Genomic DNA, 15,803 nt, shown 5'->3' with positions numbered 1-15,803 from the left:
AAAGAGGAGGACAGTAGGAACCCATGGGGAACACCTCAGGCATCAAAAAAACTTCGCCAGGTACCCCAGTCTTTTATCAATAAGAAATAGCAGAACAGCTTGGCCTGGAAAACTCATGACTTAATGACACATAAGTTATCTTAGTTTGGAAAATCTTTCCACAACCTCACCTTTGCACAGGCAAGTTTGCTCATCATGAGGTGGGGGTCTTCAAGTCTGTCGTCATCATCATCGTCATAACTGGGTGATGGGGCACCCTCAGCTCCAAACTGGCCCCTACAGGAGCCCCCGCTGTTGTCCTTAGGATCAAAGGGATCCACAACTATTGGTTCTGTACCCTTAATCTCACAGCGGCAGAAAGGGCAGCCTGTGCCCTGACCCTCTGATTCCTGTAACACAGACAGAGAGGCAGATACAGAGCTTAAAGCTTTTGTTATTTGCTTGTATTGTCAGTTAATTCTGCAGAGTACAGCATTTCAATACTCACTCTCCTCTCAGCAGGTATGAGTTATGATACTTGAATTAAAGCACCCAACCCACACAAACCCTTTAATCAACCACCCACTCTCCTACCTGCCAGGCAGTGAGACATGATGTGCACATAAGATGACCACAGGGCTCAATCTTCACATCCTTGTCATTCTCAGCGCAGATCTTACACAGCTGGAAAGTGGAGCCCATCTCACAGTACAGCTCATATTGCTCCTGAGGGGAAAAAATGAGACAAGCGTGAGCTTCTGGTCCCTAAACACTCAGTGTAACATCATCCTGCGCTAACAGCACCTGAGATCGTTTAGAAATAGCCCGGAAGGTTTTGGAGTGAAAAATGTGGAGGCGTGTTTTTAGTTTCAGTCTTGTGTTCAAGCAAAAGGCTTCTGACTTCACTAGAAGAATCCTGACATTTAACTTGGGGGGAAAATCAGAATATGTGAAGTTACAGTGTTTTAAAAGGTGACTCAACATTAAAGCCAAATTTTCTGCTAAAAGTGCTGCATGTAAATTTCTTCCTACGTATTAGAAAGTATGAAATGAATCCTCAAACGCTGACACTCAGCTTCAATCTGCCACCTTTACTGCATTCATGTTAAAAGTAGAAGTTGGACCTGTTTGAAACTCTGCAACATTATCTACTTTACCACTTCTGTCAGTTCCTGTGTAGTCTTTTTTGTTGCCCCTTACTTCTGCTTTCTTTTTTCCATGCACTGCAGCATCAATGCTGTTATCAAACTCACATCTTTACTGATCTGTGTGTTGGAATGTGTGCGGTAATAAAAGCTGAATATGGTCAGAGGCACACTGCTCTGACCTGTGTGACTTTGATGTGGTCTTGAGGCGAAGGCTCACAGAGTCCAGTCAGGTCCGGGTTTTGGGTTCGGCCATCAGGGAATAAGTAGCTGGAGGAGAAAAGAAAGACAAAATTAGTGAGTGAACGACATTAAAGTGTATTTGGGTTCATTTAAAAGTTATGATTGTAATTAGCAGGTGTGATTAAACTGCGTGTGTACCTCACAGGCTGCAGTAATGAAAACATCTGTTCAGGCCATTCTTTAATCTGGCACCCTGTTTTAATATCATCACAGAGCTGATGCGTGTACACTACAAGACTATTTTACAAATGAGTCACATGCCCTAATTACTATTTGACTAATGTTTTGTAGATGCAGGCAGTTAAGCGTAAAGGTTTTCCCAGTTAGACTTGATTACAGGTTGAGACAGGCCAACCCCTAGCTTTCATTAAACAGAGGAATCAGCACTGGCACAGAAAGATCAATGTCACGCCAGCCAGCTGAACCGCTGACTGAGCTGCACACTAGAAACCAACATTTCTATTCTGGTTATGATAACACTGAAATGATGGGAACAGGCAATATGATACGCCTGGATTGGTTTAGAGTTGAAAGGCAGATTCAATTGTGGGATGCAAAGCAGAGCTGCATAGTTAGCTCAGATATTTATGCTTTAGTGGAAGAAAAGAGGAAAACAGGGGATGAGGCAGAAAGAAGAGATACCTTGCATATGACAGGAAGCTTCACTTAAAGATTATTTATTCAAACCACATCAAGTGAGGACCAAGGAGACAAAGAGGAGAGGTCTAACACAAATGCTAAACCCACCAGAAAATGAGACATTTGTGCCAAATAACAACGCCAGCACACTTACAATCCTTCCCTGAAGCCGTCTATGAGAGCCTGGAAGAGAGGTTTGTTGTGGGGAATGGTCTGGAGTATGTTTCCATCTGCTGTCACGTAGCCTATGGCCCACTGGCCCAGCCGTGTACAACTCAGTCGGAAGATGTAACTGAGAGAAGGAAAAAGGGATGACAAAGTCATGGTGAGATATAAACGTTTGGTTCACTCTTTGCTGCTCTGAAAAAAGAAAGAGGAAGAAAACGATTTGCATAAATTATGCATGAGAAGAAAAATGGTCTTCAATTGCGCATCAAGTAGTAGTAACACTTATGTATGAAGTTATGTAAATATGTAAAGTAGAAAGAAAAGAAAGGCAGTGAAGGTAGCCAGACAATATTTTAATCACACGTTTAAAACAAAATGGTTCAGATAAGATGAAAAAATGTACAAAAAGCCATATGTGTTGCTTAGATTCTTTGATTTAGACATTTGATAACCCATTTTGTTTGTCTTGTCAAATAAGTGAGGTGGTCTAAGTATTCTCAATGCATTTTATACTCCAGCAATGATCTACACATTGAAATTCAAAGCAATGCAAACACCATGCACTGTTAGGAAGAAGCCTACATGGTAGTAAATACGGCAAATGTTTTACAAAGGCAATAAGATCAAGACATCCCTTTCCTCCTTAGAGCTCTAATATGACACTCTCATATCAAAGAGTCCCCTATGAGAAGTGACGACAGAAACATAAATGGACATTTCACACAAGACAACTTTACATATGACCATATGGAGGAGCAAGAGGGCTGGACTTTAACACCAGTGTCACGTGAGGTGTCTCTCAAAGACAGCAATGGTACAAATCAGGTAAATAGAAATACTGTGTGTTAAACCTGACATAAAAGAAGTGCCAGAAGAAGCCACATTAGTGTGAAAAGACGTAGAGCCACTTTACACCTTCACACACCTCAACAGAGACGTGTTACAGCCATTTCTTTTAGATCAAACTTAACACATCTTTGTCAAAACAGGCAATTTGATGTTTTTCAGATATGGAATATTAACTGAAACCTCTGTCCTTGGTTAAATCCTCTACCTTCAGCGCAGGGGTAAACCTGAACACCATTAGTGTATGACTTGTGACAGCCAAAAAATGGGCAAGGGGCAAGGGTGCATGTGTGTATTAGGAATTCAGACAAAGGAGCTGCTTCACACCAGGAAGATCAGTGTAAGTGATGACAGCAGTATACAACTTAGAAGTGGACCAGCTGCTGTTCACTTAACACAAACATGACACTTCTGACAGTAACTGTGTGTCATGGAGTCAAAACCCTTCACTCATATTGACCAGTAAGAGCTCTGATGTCAGAGCGGCCCTTCGCAGACCAGGCCAAAGAGTGACATCAGCTTTCAGTAAACAAGCAGACCATTGATGTTAGATACCGGTGCCATGCTGCTCTGAGTCCTTCACACTCACTCACACACACGCACACTGTTGCATAGTCAGTAGGTAAAAGTGTTACTCTTATTTGTCGAAGTATTTGCATTTGTGTGTTTTTGCATGCACCAGGTCCACCTGAGTCACATCAGGTTTAAAATGAAAAAGACCTTCACACACTTCAACAGAGACGTGTTCTTCCAGGTGGAGGCAAAGAGAACAGCCAGGAGCTATTCAGTCAACTCACAACCACGCTGCTTCCTTTGGAAACATGTGAACATGGTGATGTAATGTACTGATCACTGTTTATTAATAGAGACAATAATAATAATCACACTGCCAAAACATGTGTGAACAGAAGCTGATGATTGACGTAATACTTAAAGACGATGAGGGGCTGAAGCCATATTCTATGAACTGATCAGTGTGGTTTACAACAACAAATTAACAAATTATAGCAAGAGGATTCAGATCAGTTACAAGTTAGGTTTGGGTTTGTGTGTGTGTGTGTGTGTGTGTGTGTGTGTGTGTACAGACGTGTTATTGTCTCACCTGCCAGGTTTGTGGATGAACTTCTGTAACCGTGCTTTGACCTCATCATAGGTGAGAAAGGCCATGTATCCCGGGTGAGTAACTGCCAAGCTGTTCCAGTTCCGCAGCAGGGACGACCAGGGCTACACACACACACACACACACACACACACACACACACACACACACACACACACACACACACACACACACACACACACACACACACACACACACACACACACAAACACACACACACGAACACACACACACACACACACACAAGAGAAATGTGCAAGTGACTCATCTGATGTGTGAGTCAATGGACACAGCATTAACAGCATGGGCAGAGTAATGGAGAAATATACTGCATCATGGATGACGCTAGAACGGCCTTCTGCTGAAATCCAGTGTGATTTATCATGGCCATTTCATCGAGGGTCAAGCAATGAAAAGGGTCTTTAAGCTAAATTTGCAACACTTAATAAAGCATGCAACTCATTTGGCACCATCTGGAGCAACAGAATGAGGGAGGTTAAATGGACACCGGCAGCCTGCTGAAGCAAAGTGTAAATAAAGCAGACAAACGTTAACTTCACAGGGGTTTCTCTCTTTTTATTTTTTACTTTTAAGAATAAAAGGTTAGATGAAACTATGCCACACATAAGGGGAAAATATTAAATAATTCAAACCACCTCATTCAGATCAAGAGTGGTGGTAGGTGTGTGGTTCAGCACCTATCCTGCTGATCTGATGTGTGAAAGGAAGCAGAACTGACACAAACAAGACTGAAAATAAACTACAGGAGTCACAGCAAAGGCTGATTATTAACAGTGTCATTACAAACTTCCTTTTTTTATTACACTACGTCACAAAGTAGGACTGTCCTCACAGTAGCTTCATCCTAGTTGGTCAAATTAAAATCTTATGTCAGTAATTTTTTGGCACAAAGAAAGTCGAATTTGTCTCCTCTAATACAGTTTGTTTTTTTTTAAACTGATAAACTTATCAGGGAACTCATAAGCACAGGCCTACCACCAAATTACTGTAAATTTGAATGTGTTTTGCTAAGGGGTGAGAGTTAAATAAATGCTTGTTTTACGGAACATATTACACAAATCTTTTTGTGCTGATGGGCTGTTATGTGGTCTTTTGGGGAAATGGTGAGACACGTCAACGTGTTCAAGACACTCAGCATTGCCGACAGCGCATTTCAAGAACAGTAAAGCTGAGCAGACTCTGGACTTGTTTGAAAATAAAGAATCAAACTAGATTTTGAATTCTTGTAATTCAAAAAGTAACCTTTCATGCAGCTCCACAGCCAGACTGATGAAGCAAAGAGTCAGTGCCATCAGCTGTTTTCTGTAATCAGTGATTATCTCTGTGCTCAAACAGTATCTTATGGCAGTTTGGCTTTGGTTTAGAAACACGAGCACGTTAAGATTGTTGCTTATCTTAATTTCTTATTTTTGATTGATTTTCCATTTTATAAGTGTTGCCTGAGTTTTGGCTGTATCTTTCTTTGTTTTTTTTATTACTTGGTCTGTTTGCTGCAAAGCACTTTAGATCAGGTATGTCCAGGCTTCAACAAACACTTTATAGATGCTGGACATCTTTTTGAAAAAGAACACCCTGAGCTCCTTTCAGCCATTGATGTAAACACCTTCACAAAAGCAAAGGCTCACGAAGTGAGTGCTAAGAGCCGCTCCCCTTGCTTTTCCTTTCGACCCATCTTTCACTCTGAGGTGTTGTATGTGTTGTATTCCTTAGATTTCCGGGGCTCTGCTGGTGAGGACAACTTACACCCTTTTTTCTCAAACTGGCAGCTCCATTATATCTGAATGGTTAGCAGACATTTTTAACCAGTCAATTCCTACTGGCAGATTTCTGAATTTGTGGGAATTTGCTCATGTGGTTCCTTACACACAGGTGGTGACAGGGAAGATTTAAACAACTACCACCCAATCTCCAAATTACCCTGTTTATCAAAAGTCTTGGAATCCCTGGTCAATAATCAACTCAAGTCCTTTCTTTCAGATCACTCAATCCTCGACCCACATCAGTCTGGCTTCAGACAGAATTATAGCACAGTTTCAGCCATTGCATTAGTTACCAATGGCATAATATCTGCATTGAACAAGAGGCAACATTGTGCTGCTCTTTATTTTATAGGTCTTTAAAAAAGCTTTTAAAACAGTTGACCACTTCCTGGTACAACAAAAACCATCAAGTATTGGTCTGGATGAGGCTTCGTGTACTTTTTTAGGACAATTCTCTTGAGAGATCTCAGTATGTTAAAGTGGGTCAGGCCAAATCAGATTTTTGACAACTGATAGGGGTGTACCACAGGGGTCGGTTGTGGGCTCTATGCTTTTCACTGTGTATATTAATGACGTTGTTTCCACTTTAAAAAACTGTCAGGCACATCTTTACGCAGATGATACTATTGTTTGTTGTATTGCAGATACTGTTAAGTCGGCCATAAACAACATGCAACTTGCATTGAACAACTTTTAAGTGTTTAGAAAACTAAAAATTGTACTTAACTCAAGTAAAACAAAACTCTAAGATAATACAACTACCTACCTCTAATGGATCATAACTCAAGAGTTTCAGAGTTTAAATATCTTTGAGTATGGCTTGATGAGGAATTATCCTCATCAGAGAACAAACACAGTTTTTTTTTTTAAAGCCCTTACTAAAAAACTACTTCCCAACCTCTCAATCCTGTTAGAGTTTTATGAAGGGTCCTACATGACTTGTTCATCTGACCCACTAAATTTTAAAGTCCCTCGAATCTACGCTAAACTCAGCAAATCTGCATTTTTATTTGATGCCTGCAACTCTTGGAATACACTCCAAAAAACTTTAAAAATAACAGCATTCCCCTCTCTTACAGAGTTTAAAATGTTGATTACTTCTCAGAGTTCATCGCACTTTAGCTGTGATTGTTTTGTGTTTTTATTTGATTTATGTGTGTTGTTTTTAATATTTTTTCATACAAAGTCTATGATCTCGACATTGAAAATGAGGGTAACCTAAATGTGTTTTTCAAGAATTAATTAAGGTTTGAATGAATGAATGGATCAACTGTGTTATGTGTGAAGTGCTGCATAAATAAAAGTGATTTTATGTTACAAGCCTTCTTTAACTTTATCATCAGACAACTTAATACTGGCCTGGGTCTTTTCCCTTTAAACTTTCCTGTGCTCAGCACAGGTGTTGTTCTCGGTCAGAGCAAATGCATCTGTTAATATTTACACCGAGGTCTACTTGTGTGCAGCCGAGCATTAAGAACGCTTCAGCTTTGATTACTGTAATGGTGCTAAGTCACAGCTGATCCTGCCCGCACCATGCATCGCTGTGCTGATCTGTGGTCACAGAACTCTTTCTTGAAGCTATTTTGGGGAATTTCTTTATTCTTTATTTCTTTACACTCATTATTATTCCTTGACTTACATAACCCAGATAAAAACTAAATATATTGTATAACTTTAAATGTTTTCAAGCTAAATTTTATACTCAATAGTGATACTGAAGCAATTTTGTACAGGGGGAAGTTTGTTAGCCAAGACTTTTGGAACAAATGTTTAGAAAGAAGCCGGAGAAAGTCCTGTTTATCAGGTTTTGAAAGGCTTGAGACAAACTTTGTAAGAGTGTCCGACATCACCACAACTTCAGCATTTAGTAAAACCCAGGTCTGGAGGCAGTTATTGACAACAGTTATAATACATGTATTTCTATATTTTGTGTGTTGAAAATTGATGCCAAAAAACCCCTGAACACTATCAAAGCAAACTGAGACATGCCAGAGTTAGGCAATACTGATGTGCATCAATTTTCTTTTCATTTCAATATTAAATCATGTTAATTACTTTTAATGGGAAAATTAGAAATCTGGTGCTACAGGTGTCACCCTGTAGCGCTTCCTGCAGAGCCACTCTGAGTCTACAGCTCACTACACTTTAAGCATCATCCTCTCCACATGTAGCTAAGAGGACAGATCTGCATTAAAATTAGATGATATGATGATGTTACGCAACATTTTAAACTCTAAAGTTTTACATTTATATATATCAGTGCCTTTTTATCATCTGCCCAAAAACAGTAAGCAATCCACGGCATGCTTCACATTTTTAGGACATCAATATGTCTGCTTTGTTTAAGGTAAACTGAACAGAGCAACAAATGTCATGCAGTAACTGATGTACAATCAGCAACACGTTTGTCTGCCTAAAGATATAATATGAAACATTTGAAGGTCTTTTCACTGTAACAAAGAACAGCAGCTTATGCTCAGCTATTGCATGTCAGGCCAGAGCACAAAATGGCCTCAAGCTCACTTCCTCTTCTAGGTTTGAGGACATTTTGAGTTGGGCATGTATACGAGGGAGTGTCATAGGAAACGTCTAATCTGTTTAAGCTTCACTAACCCTATCTGTGTCCAGCAAAAAGAAGCTGATTTAATGTCACAGATGGGATGGAAGACATTTACTGCTCCGTACATTTTTTTTTACTACCACCCTGTGCATCAAATGTTCAGAAAAGTAGGATGGGTCATTGTATCACACAGTTGAATATGTTTCACGTTTTTGTTTGAAGCTACGACAATCACTGTGCAAAAAGCTTTGATTATGAGCAGCATAACCTTTGCTTTCCCAATTACTTTGTCCTTTCTACCTCTTTATGGTGCCTGATCTCTCGCTGGGTTACTCTATGCTAAAGAGGAAGACAGATTTGAAAATGGCTCTGAGGCACCTGTATCACCACCACGAATAGTGATATAAAAAGTTAGTTTGGTCTATGGATTTCAGTTAGTTAAGTTATAACAGAAAGGAGAAAAAGCAGCTCATAAATTGGCATCGTATCAAAACACTCGAGCAGCACAGTGCATGTTTTGATAAATTCCCATCAAAGAAGGTATTCCACTGACTTTCATCCTAGCTGTTCATTCAAATTAAACCTTAAGGGAGTTCATATAACAAATACAGTCATCGAGAAGGAATTTGATGCAGGCAAAACAAAAATAAACCTTTCTAGCCTAGTATGAACAACAGCCACCACAGGAAGAGAACAAAGTCACTGCTTGACTAGATGATATGCACTACGCAGAATAAAGCTCATCACAGTCCGTGAGTAAGGCTGCAAGTTTTGGTAATAGTTGATAAAGTTAAATTCCTACACTAATGATAACAAACAGCTATGACTGACCCTGAGCCTCTGACTTTTCTTCCTCTGCCTTCATGAGCTGTCTCACAGCTTGATAAACAGCTGCGTGCGGTTCCTACCTGGAATAGCCTGGTAAAGATGTCAAACTCAAACACAGAGATATAGTCGTTGCAGGTGAGGTCTATGGTGGACTTCAGAGCCATGGCCTCCAGTCCAGAGCTAATGGGATGAAACTCGTGGAGAGACTGACGGAACATCTTCCAAGGCACAATGGTCCTGTAATACACAAAACCAAGTCAAACAAACAAACAAACCATTTTTCCTTCTATCAAAAAAATAGACTCTTACATTGAAGTCAGTTTTTGTAGTCTCGAGCAGCTAGGTGCAGTGGTTACATGTGTTTTTTGTGCACCATAAATAATCTAAAGACCAGATATGAAATGCATTTCTAGAAAAGGGAGAAAAATGATTCACATGTGGTAAAAAGAAATGCTATTTGTGTACAGCACACTTTAGTGCACCAATATAGAGGGTTAGTGAATCTAAATACGAACCGTGAGTGACTTTTTTTCAGGGAGCTAATTCTGCACACAGATACTCATCTTTGAACTCAGAGCAGCATTTGTCAAAGTTCATGCTAAAGGTCTGAATTGTATAAAGTACACATTTTTCCAATAGATGGGCTTTGCAAACATTATGAGTCAGATTATGGGTTCAAAACACATGGCCATATCAATCACAATTTGATATTTTTAATAGAAAAAAAAAAAAACACGACAGTGTAGCATGGCAACAGTAGTGGAGGCTTCTGGAGAGGAGAGAGACTTGGATTGACAGTAGCTTTAATAAAGAAGATCAGATAAAGGCTGAAATGACTGTTTCAAAGACAATCTGAGATAAATAGTTTGTTGAGCTTTAAATCACACAAAGCTACCACAGTATTATCAGAAAAAATAAAAATTGAAAATGAGTAAAACACTTCCTCTTCGAGCACTGTTAAAATGTTTTATTGTAGTTGTGAATCCAAAAGTAATGAGTGTTAATATCAAATACAAATTTATTTTTATACTAGCCATTTTACATGCTAAATAAGTAACTTTATTGCAACTCTGTAAGACCCAGTTTGAAACTATTGAGGTCACTTAAGTAGTGATTAATTCTGACTCACTTGTCCGTAAAGGCGCGTCTCCAGAACTCTGCCGCGTCAGCCTTCGTGATGCGGAAGTTGTCACCCTGAAACAGACCACTGGGGAAGATGGCCTTCAGCTCAGCCAGCATGTGGCTGAAGATCAACGACAGTTTGGTGAGGTTTCGCCTGTGAACGCAGCAGAAGAAAAAATGGTGAGAATGTTTTTAGCGTTGCTCTGCGGTCAAGGTGTCAGATGCAGATTGTTTATAATACATGACTAAACGTCTATGAAACCACTGAGTTATATCGAGCTTGATTGTGTGCTGGTAACGCCACCTGCAAAGTTAAACAGAACACCAAAAAATGACCCATGGGTAAAAAAAAAAAAACCTAACTATAGCTGAAGAAACAGTTCAAAAAAGCATTAAATACAGAACATTAAACATACTCAGAAATATGTCATAACAATTTTTTCAAATCCGTCCTTCTAGATGCTTCCAATCACTTCAAATTGTACTTTTCTGATTAAAAATACAAGGCACAGTCACAGCATCATATTTTCACTTGACCTTTTCCGTCATGTGCGTCTATTTTTGTCATTAATACAGTCTGTGCATCAATCTGCAATTTCCCCTGTCAGCTGTTGGAAGTAGCCTGTTCAGCATTCTGTTTTTGCTTAGCCCTCTGTGGCAATTAAAAAAGAGCTGCAGTGATGTGACGTGGCTGACACTTATGCTAAAACAGTCTTTCTAAATATGCTTTCCTACAAACAAGTGTCACATATTTAGGTCCTGAGTTTTTTTTGAACTTTGAAAATGGGGCAGAGATGAAAGCAAATCCTTTGAGTTTCATATCAGATCTTTGCCTCAAACCCAGAAATGTGCACCACCTTAATTCAATGACGGATAATAAACACAACTGACTGTGTTCCTACTTTAAATTTGGATCAACTTAAGAGTTGAAAATACTTTCATATGGTGTGCATGAAGTCTGACTACATCCTTTCTGTTTTTTTAGTTCATTTTTTTTTTAAGTTGGACGATTGTCTCTGCACATCTTACTGCCAGGGTTAATGATACTTGTTAGATTTACTACCAGACTCTTCACCCCAAGAAGAAAAAAAGTCTGATATTTAAAATCTCGTCTTAGGACAGGGATGACACCCAGCTCAGGCTTCAGGTCCTGTAGTGTGAGTCATCAGTGTAATTACTTCATACTTGTCTCTTTACTCAAAACATTTCTAACACATAACAGGTTATCATATCAGGAACATGGAATTATTCTGATGGCTGTTCAAAGATGGGGATTAGATTTGAATTACTGAAGCACTCAAGGCCATGTTTCTGCTTTGTGTTTTTCTCCAGCTGAGAATTGTCCCTAGCTGCCTCTCCAATCCAGAAATAGCCACAGGTCCGGAGAAGCAGCACAGCAGTGCTCACAAACATACATGCAAACACAGAGTGAGATGTCAGAGAAAAGACATGTTTGTATGAAGATCTGATACCAGATACAAAGAGCTGTTCGAAGCACAGATGAGGGAGAGGACTAGGAGATAAAAAAGTGACAGCAGAGGACACAAAAGCGAGAGACGAGGAAATGTTAGAATGAAGCCCCTCACTGTCACCAGACCCCCTGCACCCCATCACAGCATTATGTTTGTTATGCTGAGAAAGCCATGATTTACGAGGCGACACAGAGGGAGATTGTACTTAGCTGTTGGGCAGGCTGAATTGACATGCACAAGAGAGACAGCAATGAAAGCATGGCTACACTGCAGCTGCCCTGCACTACACTACACAGCCTGTGAGTGAAGAGAGGGAGGGGGAGGGGAGAGAGTGAATGAGGAAGCAGGACAGTCACTGAGGATGGATGAATAAGATTAGTGTATGTTGAGAAGCTGCCAAAATAGACGGGCCCTTATTAGGGTGATAGTTTACTTCAGAGAGAGCAGACAAGAATCTGAAAGAGAAAATGCAGCGCTCACAAACTGCCATAAAGTGTTTTATTTATACCCTCTCAGCAGTAAATGATCCTCAAATAGTGAACACTCTAGTAGCTGGGTGTCTCGTCTTTTGAACTGCTCTGCCCACTTCAAATCTTCAGCGCGGGACTTGAAGCCAGATGTAGACTGGGTGTCTTTGAAGTCAAGGCCACCCCTCATCAGTGATGCAATGTGGAAAATGAGACCTTCAAGTACTCCCCGAGGAGCTCGTGCAGACGCAGTAGGGAACGTCTCTTCTTTTTAGTGTCATCTCAGGGAAGGCAGCCGATTGTGACTCTGCATGTCTGTGTCTTTTTATTCAGCAACAAGCATCTCAGCAGGAGGTCCTCCTCTGTTTCTCCTGCCTCCTAACCCCACTGGCCTACTGAGCCTTAAAGCTTCAGTCTCATCCATTCTGCTGTCAGCCTCTCTCTTCCCTGTGCTTTCATCAAAGCTACTACAACCTCCGCTCATGCTCACCGTCTTATGAAACCCCTTATTCTCCCTCCTCATCTTCCTACTTGACACATTCATCGCAGTTATTTGAAACCTTAAACTTATGAAAACCTCAAATCCACTATTAAATTTGATTTCCAATTCTCCAGAAAATGCTAATATGTTTGAAGATTTGAACTAGTGGTCACATTTTCCACGGCAAAATTTTGCACTGAAATGTGATCTGACGGGAGTATGGATATCAAAGTTTTCATTTAGAGTACAAACCAAGGGCAAATACGCTCCGTCTAAAAATGTATAAACAAAAATTAGTAAAATGTAAAAACGGATGCTCTTTATTCCTGAGCCGGCTCAAACTTCTATTAATCTCAATCATAAATGTTAGCATTGTGTTGTGGAACCAAACAGCAGAGTTGGAAGATTTCCTCTTTATTTTTTGGGGTACTGTGTGTATAAATTCACAAACTGAGGTCAATAAGGTTTCTATACATATGTATATTTTTTTACTTTGACCACCAATGGATGATCAGAGGTAAAAGCCTTGCTTTTTTCCGTTATAAGACTCTCAGAATCTAGCCTGCATTGCTACACAGAGTGTAGCTGTTAACGCAGAGGATGATAGACCATCATACCTGCAAAAGCACAGGAAGCTTCATGAGTAATGACGTGTACACTTCCCTGTCAAACATTACACACACAGACATGCACACACACACACACAGAGCAAGTCTGCAAAGACATCCGAAGGGTATCGGCGACAGAGAGAAAGATTGAGTGTGAAAGTGGACACTGGTCTGACTGGCATCAAGCTCACGGGGTGGCACAGCTGTCTCTAGCACGAGATCTGCACAGTGAAAGAGACTTTGTTGAGTTTTTGTGAAAGAGAAAGATTTTAAAGAAGGTTAAATGTGACTTAGAAACTTTCATACACTCATAAATTTAGCCACAGCTTTAAGTGAAGCAGTTAATTATGGAGTAGCAAAATGTGATTTTGCATGTTGAACTTATTTCTGTCTCTACCTTTATCCTACAATAACATCTCTGTACTGTGAGTGCAGTGTGTGTGTGTGTGTGTGTGTGTGTGTGTGTGTGTGTGTGTGTGTGTGTGTGTGTGTGTGTGTGTGTGTGTGTGTGTGTGTGTGTGTGTGTGACCTGGGCAGTAGCCAGTTCTCTACAACTGTTGCTGCTATTTAAGCTGCTGTGCCAACCCAGACAATGCAGAGTCAGTGGGCTCCAGACACACACAGAATGGCTTGCTGATTTGCTCAGGATTGACATATATCTGGAGTGTTTTCTTTCTCTCTCTTTCTTAACCGCCACTACAGAAACGAGCCAAACCTCTTTCTGAACACTGGGTTTTTGTCCACCATCCCCCTCATGCTATAGCTTGACCTCTGACCTTGCAGCTGGCTGCTCCCTTCCTGTTTCCTGCTGGTTGTGATAAAGTAGTGCAGCTAGCCAGCCAGCACCGCACTGCGCTAATACACCACAGCACAGCCAGCCAGGGTCAAGCTTACAGAATAAGAGCCTGTCTGGATTGGCAAGAGTAACAAGTAGCTGTAATATCATCATGCAGCTGTATTATCTTTTCTGCTCCAGGCTTAAAGGGAAACCACATCAAACAAACTGAAGCCTGCAACAAAGTTAACACGTTATTTTCCACAGTGTGCATCATCAACAAAGAGAAACAAAACGCTTTTATGAGGACAACTATGCACTGAAAAAAATCCCATTTGTCATCCTTTGGACCACTCTGATGTGGGGATTGCTTCTTTATTTCATTTGTGAAATCCCTAAAGGACACAGGATTTTAAATTGCAAAGACATATCTGTAAAAATAAGTTTCGGCATGTGAATTGTTTTGAATATTAAAATGATTTAAAAAGGTTTATGAAAACCCAAAGAGGACACCCTTCTTGGAGATACTGCAAAAATACTCGAAGATCATCAAAGCCAACAAAGACGCTTCATAACCCATACTTTTATTTAAAACAGCCCTTTTCTAAACGCAAACATAAAAAATGCCTTAAAACGAGGTTCAAGAAAAAGAAAAAGACAGGCATCTCATTGCTAAAAATATATTTCTCTTTTCCAAATATAAATAATGCCTCATACTTTTAGTTAAAAAAAGGGAAAAATCTTCCAGGTGTTTTTTTTTGTAAACAAAAAGAAAGAAAAAAACAGAGGTAATCTTTTCTTGTTTTATTTGGGCTAATGTAAAAATATAAATAACAGCCTAAAAATAAAGAGAAAGAAAACGAGAAGTAGCCTTCTCCTTTTCTTTTTTTTCTGTCTGGGAGCACAGCACAGTCACAGCATTTTTGCTGTTTTGATCTGAGAGGAGGAGTGAACTCGGTCTTTCGCGTCATGACGCATGTGGCGTACATAGTTAGCATCTTGACAGGTGTTGGACTAATTGCAGTGGCCCAGTGCAGCACTTTATTTAAGATATTAATAGTCTGTAGAACAAACTCAGCAAAACCCGGACATTTTAAGGAATTTTATAAAATCCTCCCAGAAATAATTTTATGCCATAAAAGGAGGACCTGCCCAGGCAGGAGGGGATGTACAGTCAACCTGAGCTAAGATGGCAAACTGTACATGTCTGAAAAAAGTATATGTTTAAAAACAAACTCAAAACCTACCTTTTTAGTCGAGCTTTTACATGAATTACCTTTTAGTGTTTTATTTATTTTAAGTACAGACCACTTTTTATTATTTAATCTTGTCTTATTTTTTATCTTTTCTTTTTAAAATCTTTTCTTTTTTCCTTATTTTTTTCTCTAGTTTTTCTGTTTTATTCCTCATTTATTTATCATTATATATATATATATATATATATATATATATATATATATATATATATATATATATATATATTTATATTTCAATGTAATTTCAAGTATTTTTTATTCTTAATTTTTAAAAATCATTTTCTTATTTTATTTTATGATCTATTTAATTTCA

At 39.5% G+C, this 15,803-nt stretch overlaps 1 protein-coding gene across 1 annotated transcript in view; it reads right to left on the bottom strand.

Moving 5' to 3' along the window:
- cbl (Cbl proto-oncogene, E3 ubiquitin protein ligase) overlaps positions 1-15,803 on the bottom strand; it is a 37,848-nt gene that overhangs the window by 6,381 nt on the left and 15,664 nt on the right. The window contains exons 3-9 of the mRNA XM_074678965.1: positions 10,439-10,585; positions 9,390-9,546; positions 4,123-4,244; positions 2,161-2,298; positions 1,307-1,394; positions 574-705; positions 171-389 (exon numbers count right to left, since the gene is read on the bottom strand). Coding sequence (XP_074535066.1) covers positions 171-389; positions 574-705; positions 1,307-1,394; positions 2,161-2,298; positions 4,123-4,244; positions 9,390-9,546; positions 10,439-10,585 — 1,003 coding nt within the window. The remainder of the gene's footprint in view (positions 1-170; positions 390-573; positions 706-1,306; positions 1,395-2,160; positions 2,299-4,122; positions 4,245-9,389; positions 9,547-10,438; positions 10,586-15,803) is intronic.

The sequence above is a fragment of the Halichoeres trimaculatus genome, unplaced genomic scaffold, assembly GCF_033239565.1.
Source record: "Halichoeres trimaculatus isolate MK-OKI-2021-1 unplaced genomic scaffold, fHalTri1.1 fHalTri1_scaffold_9, whole genome shotgun sequence".
Classification (NCBI taxonomy): Eukaryota; Metazoa; Chordata; class Actinopteri; order Labriformes; family Labridae; genus Halichoeres; species Halichoeres trimaculatus.
This window is presented reverse-complemented; position numbering and strand designations above follow the sequence as displayed.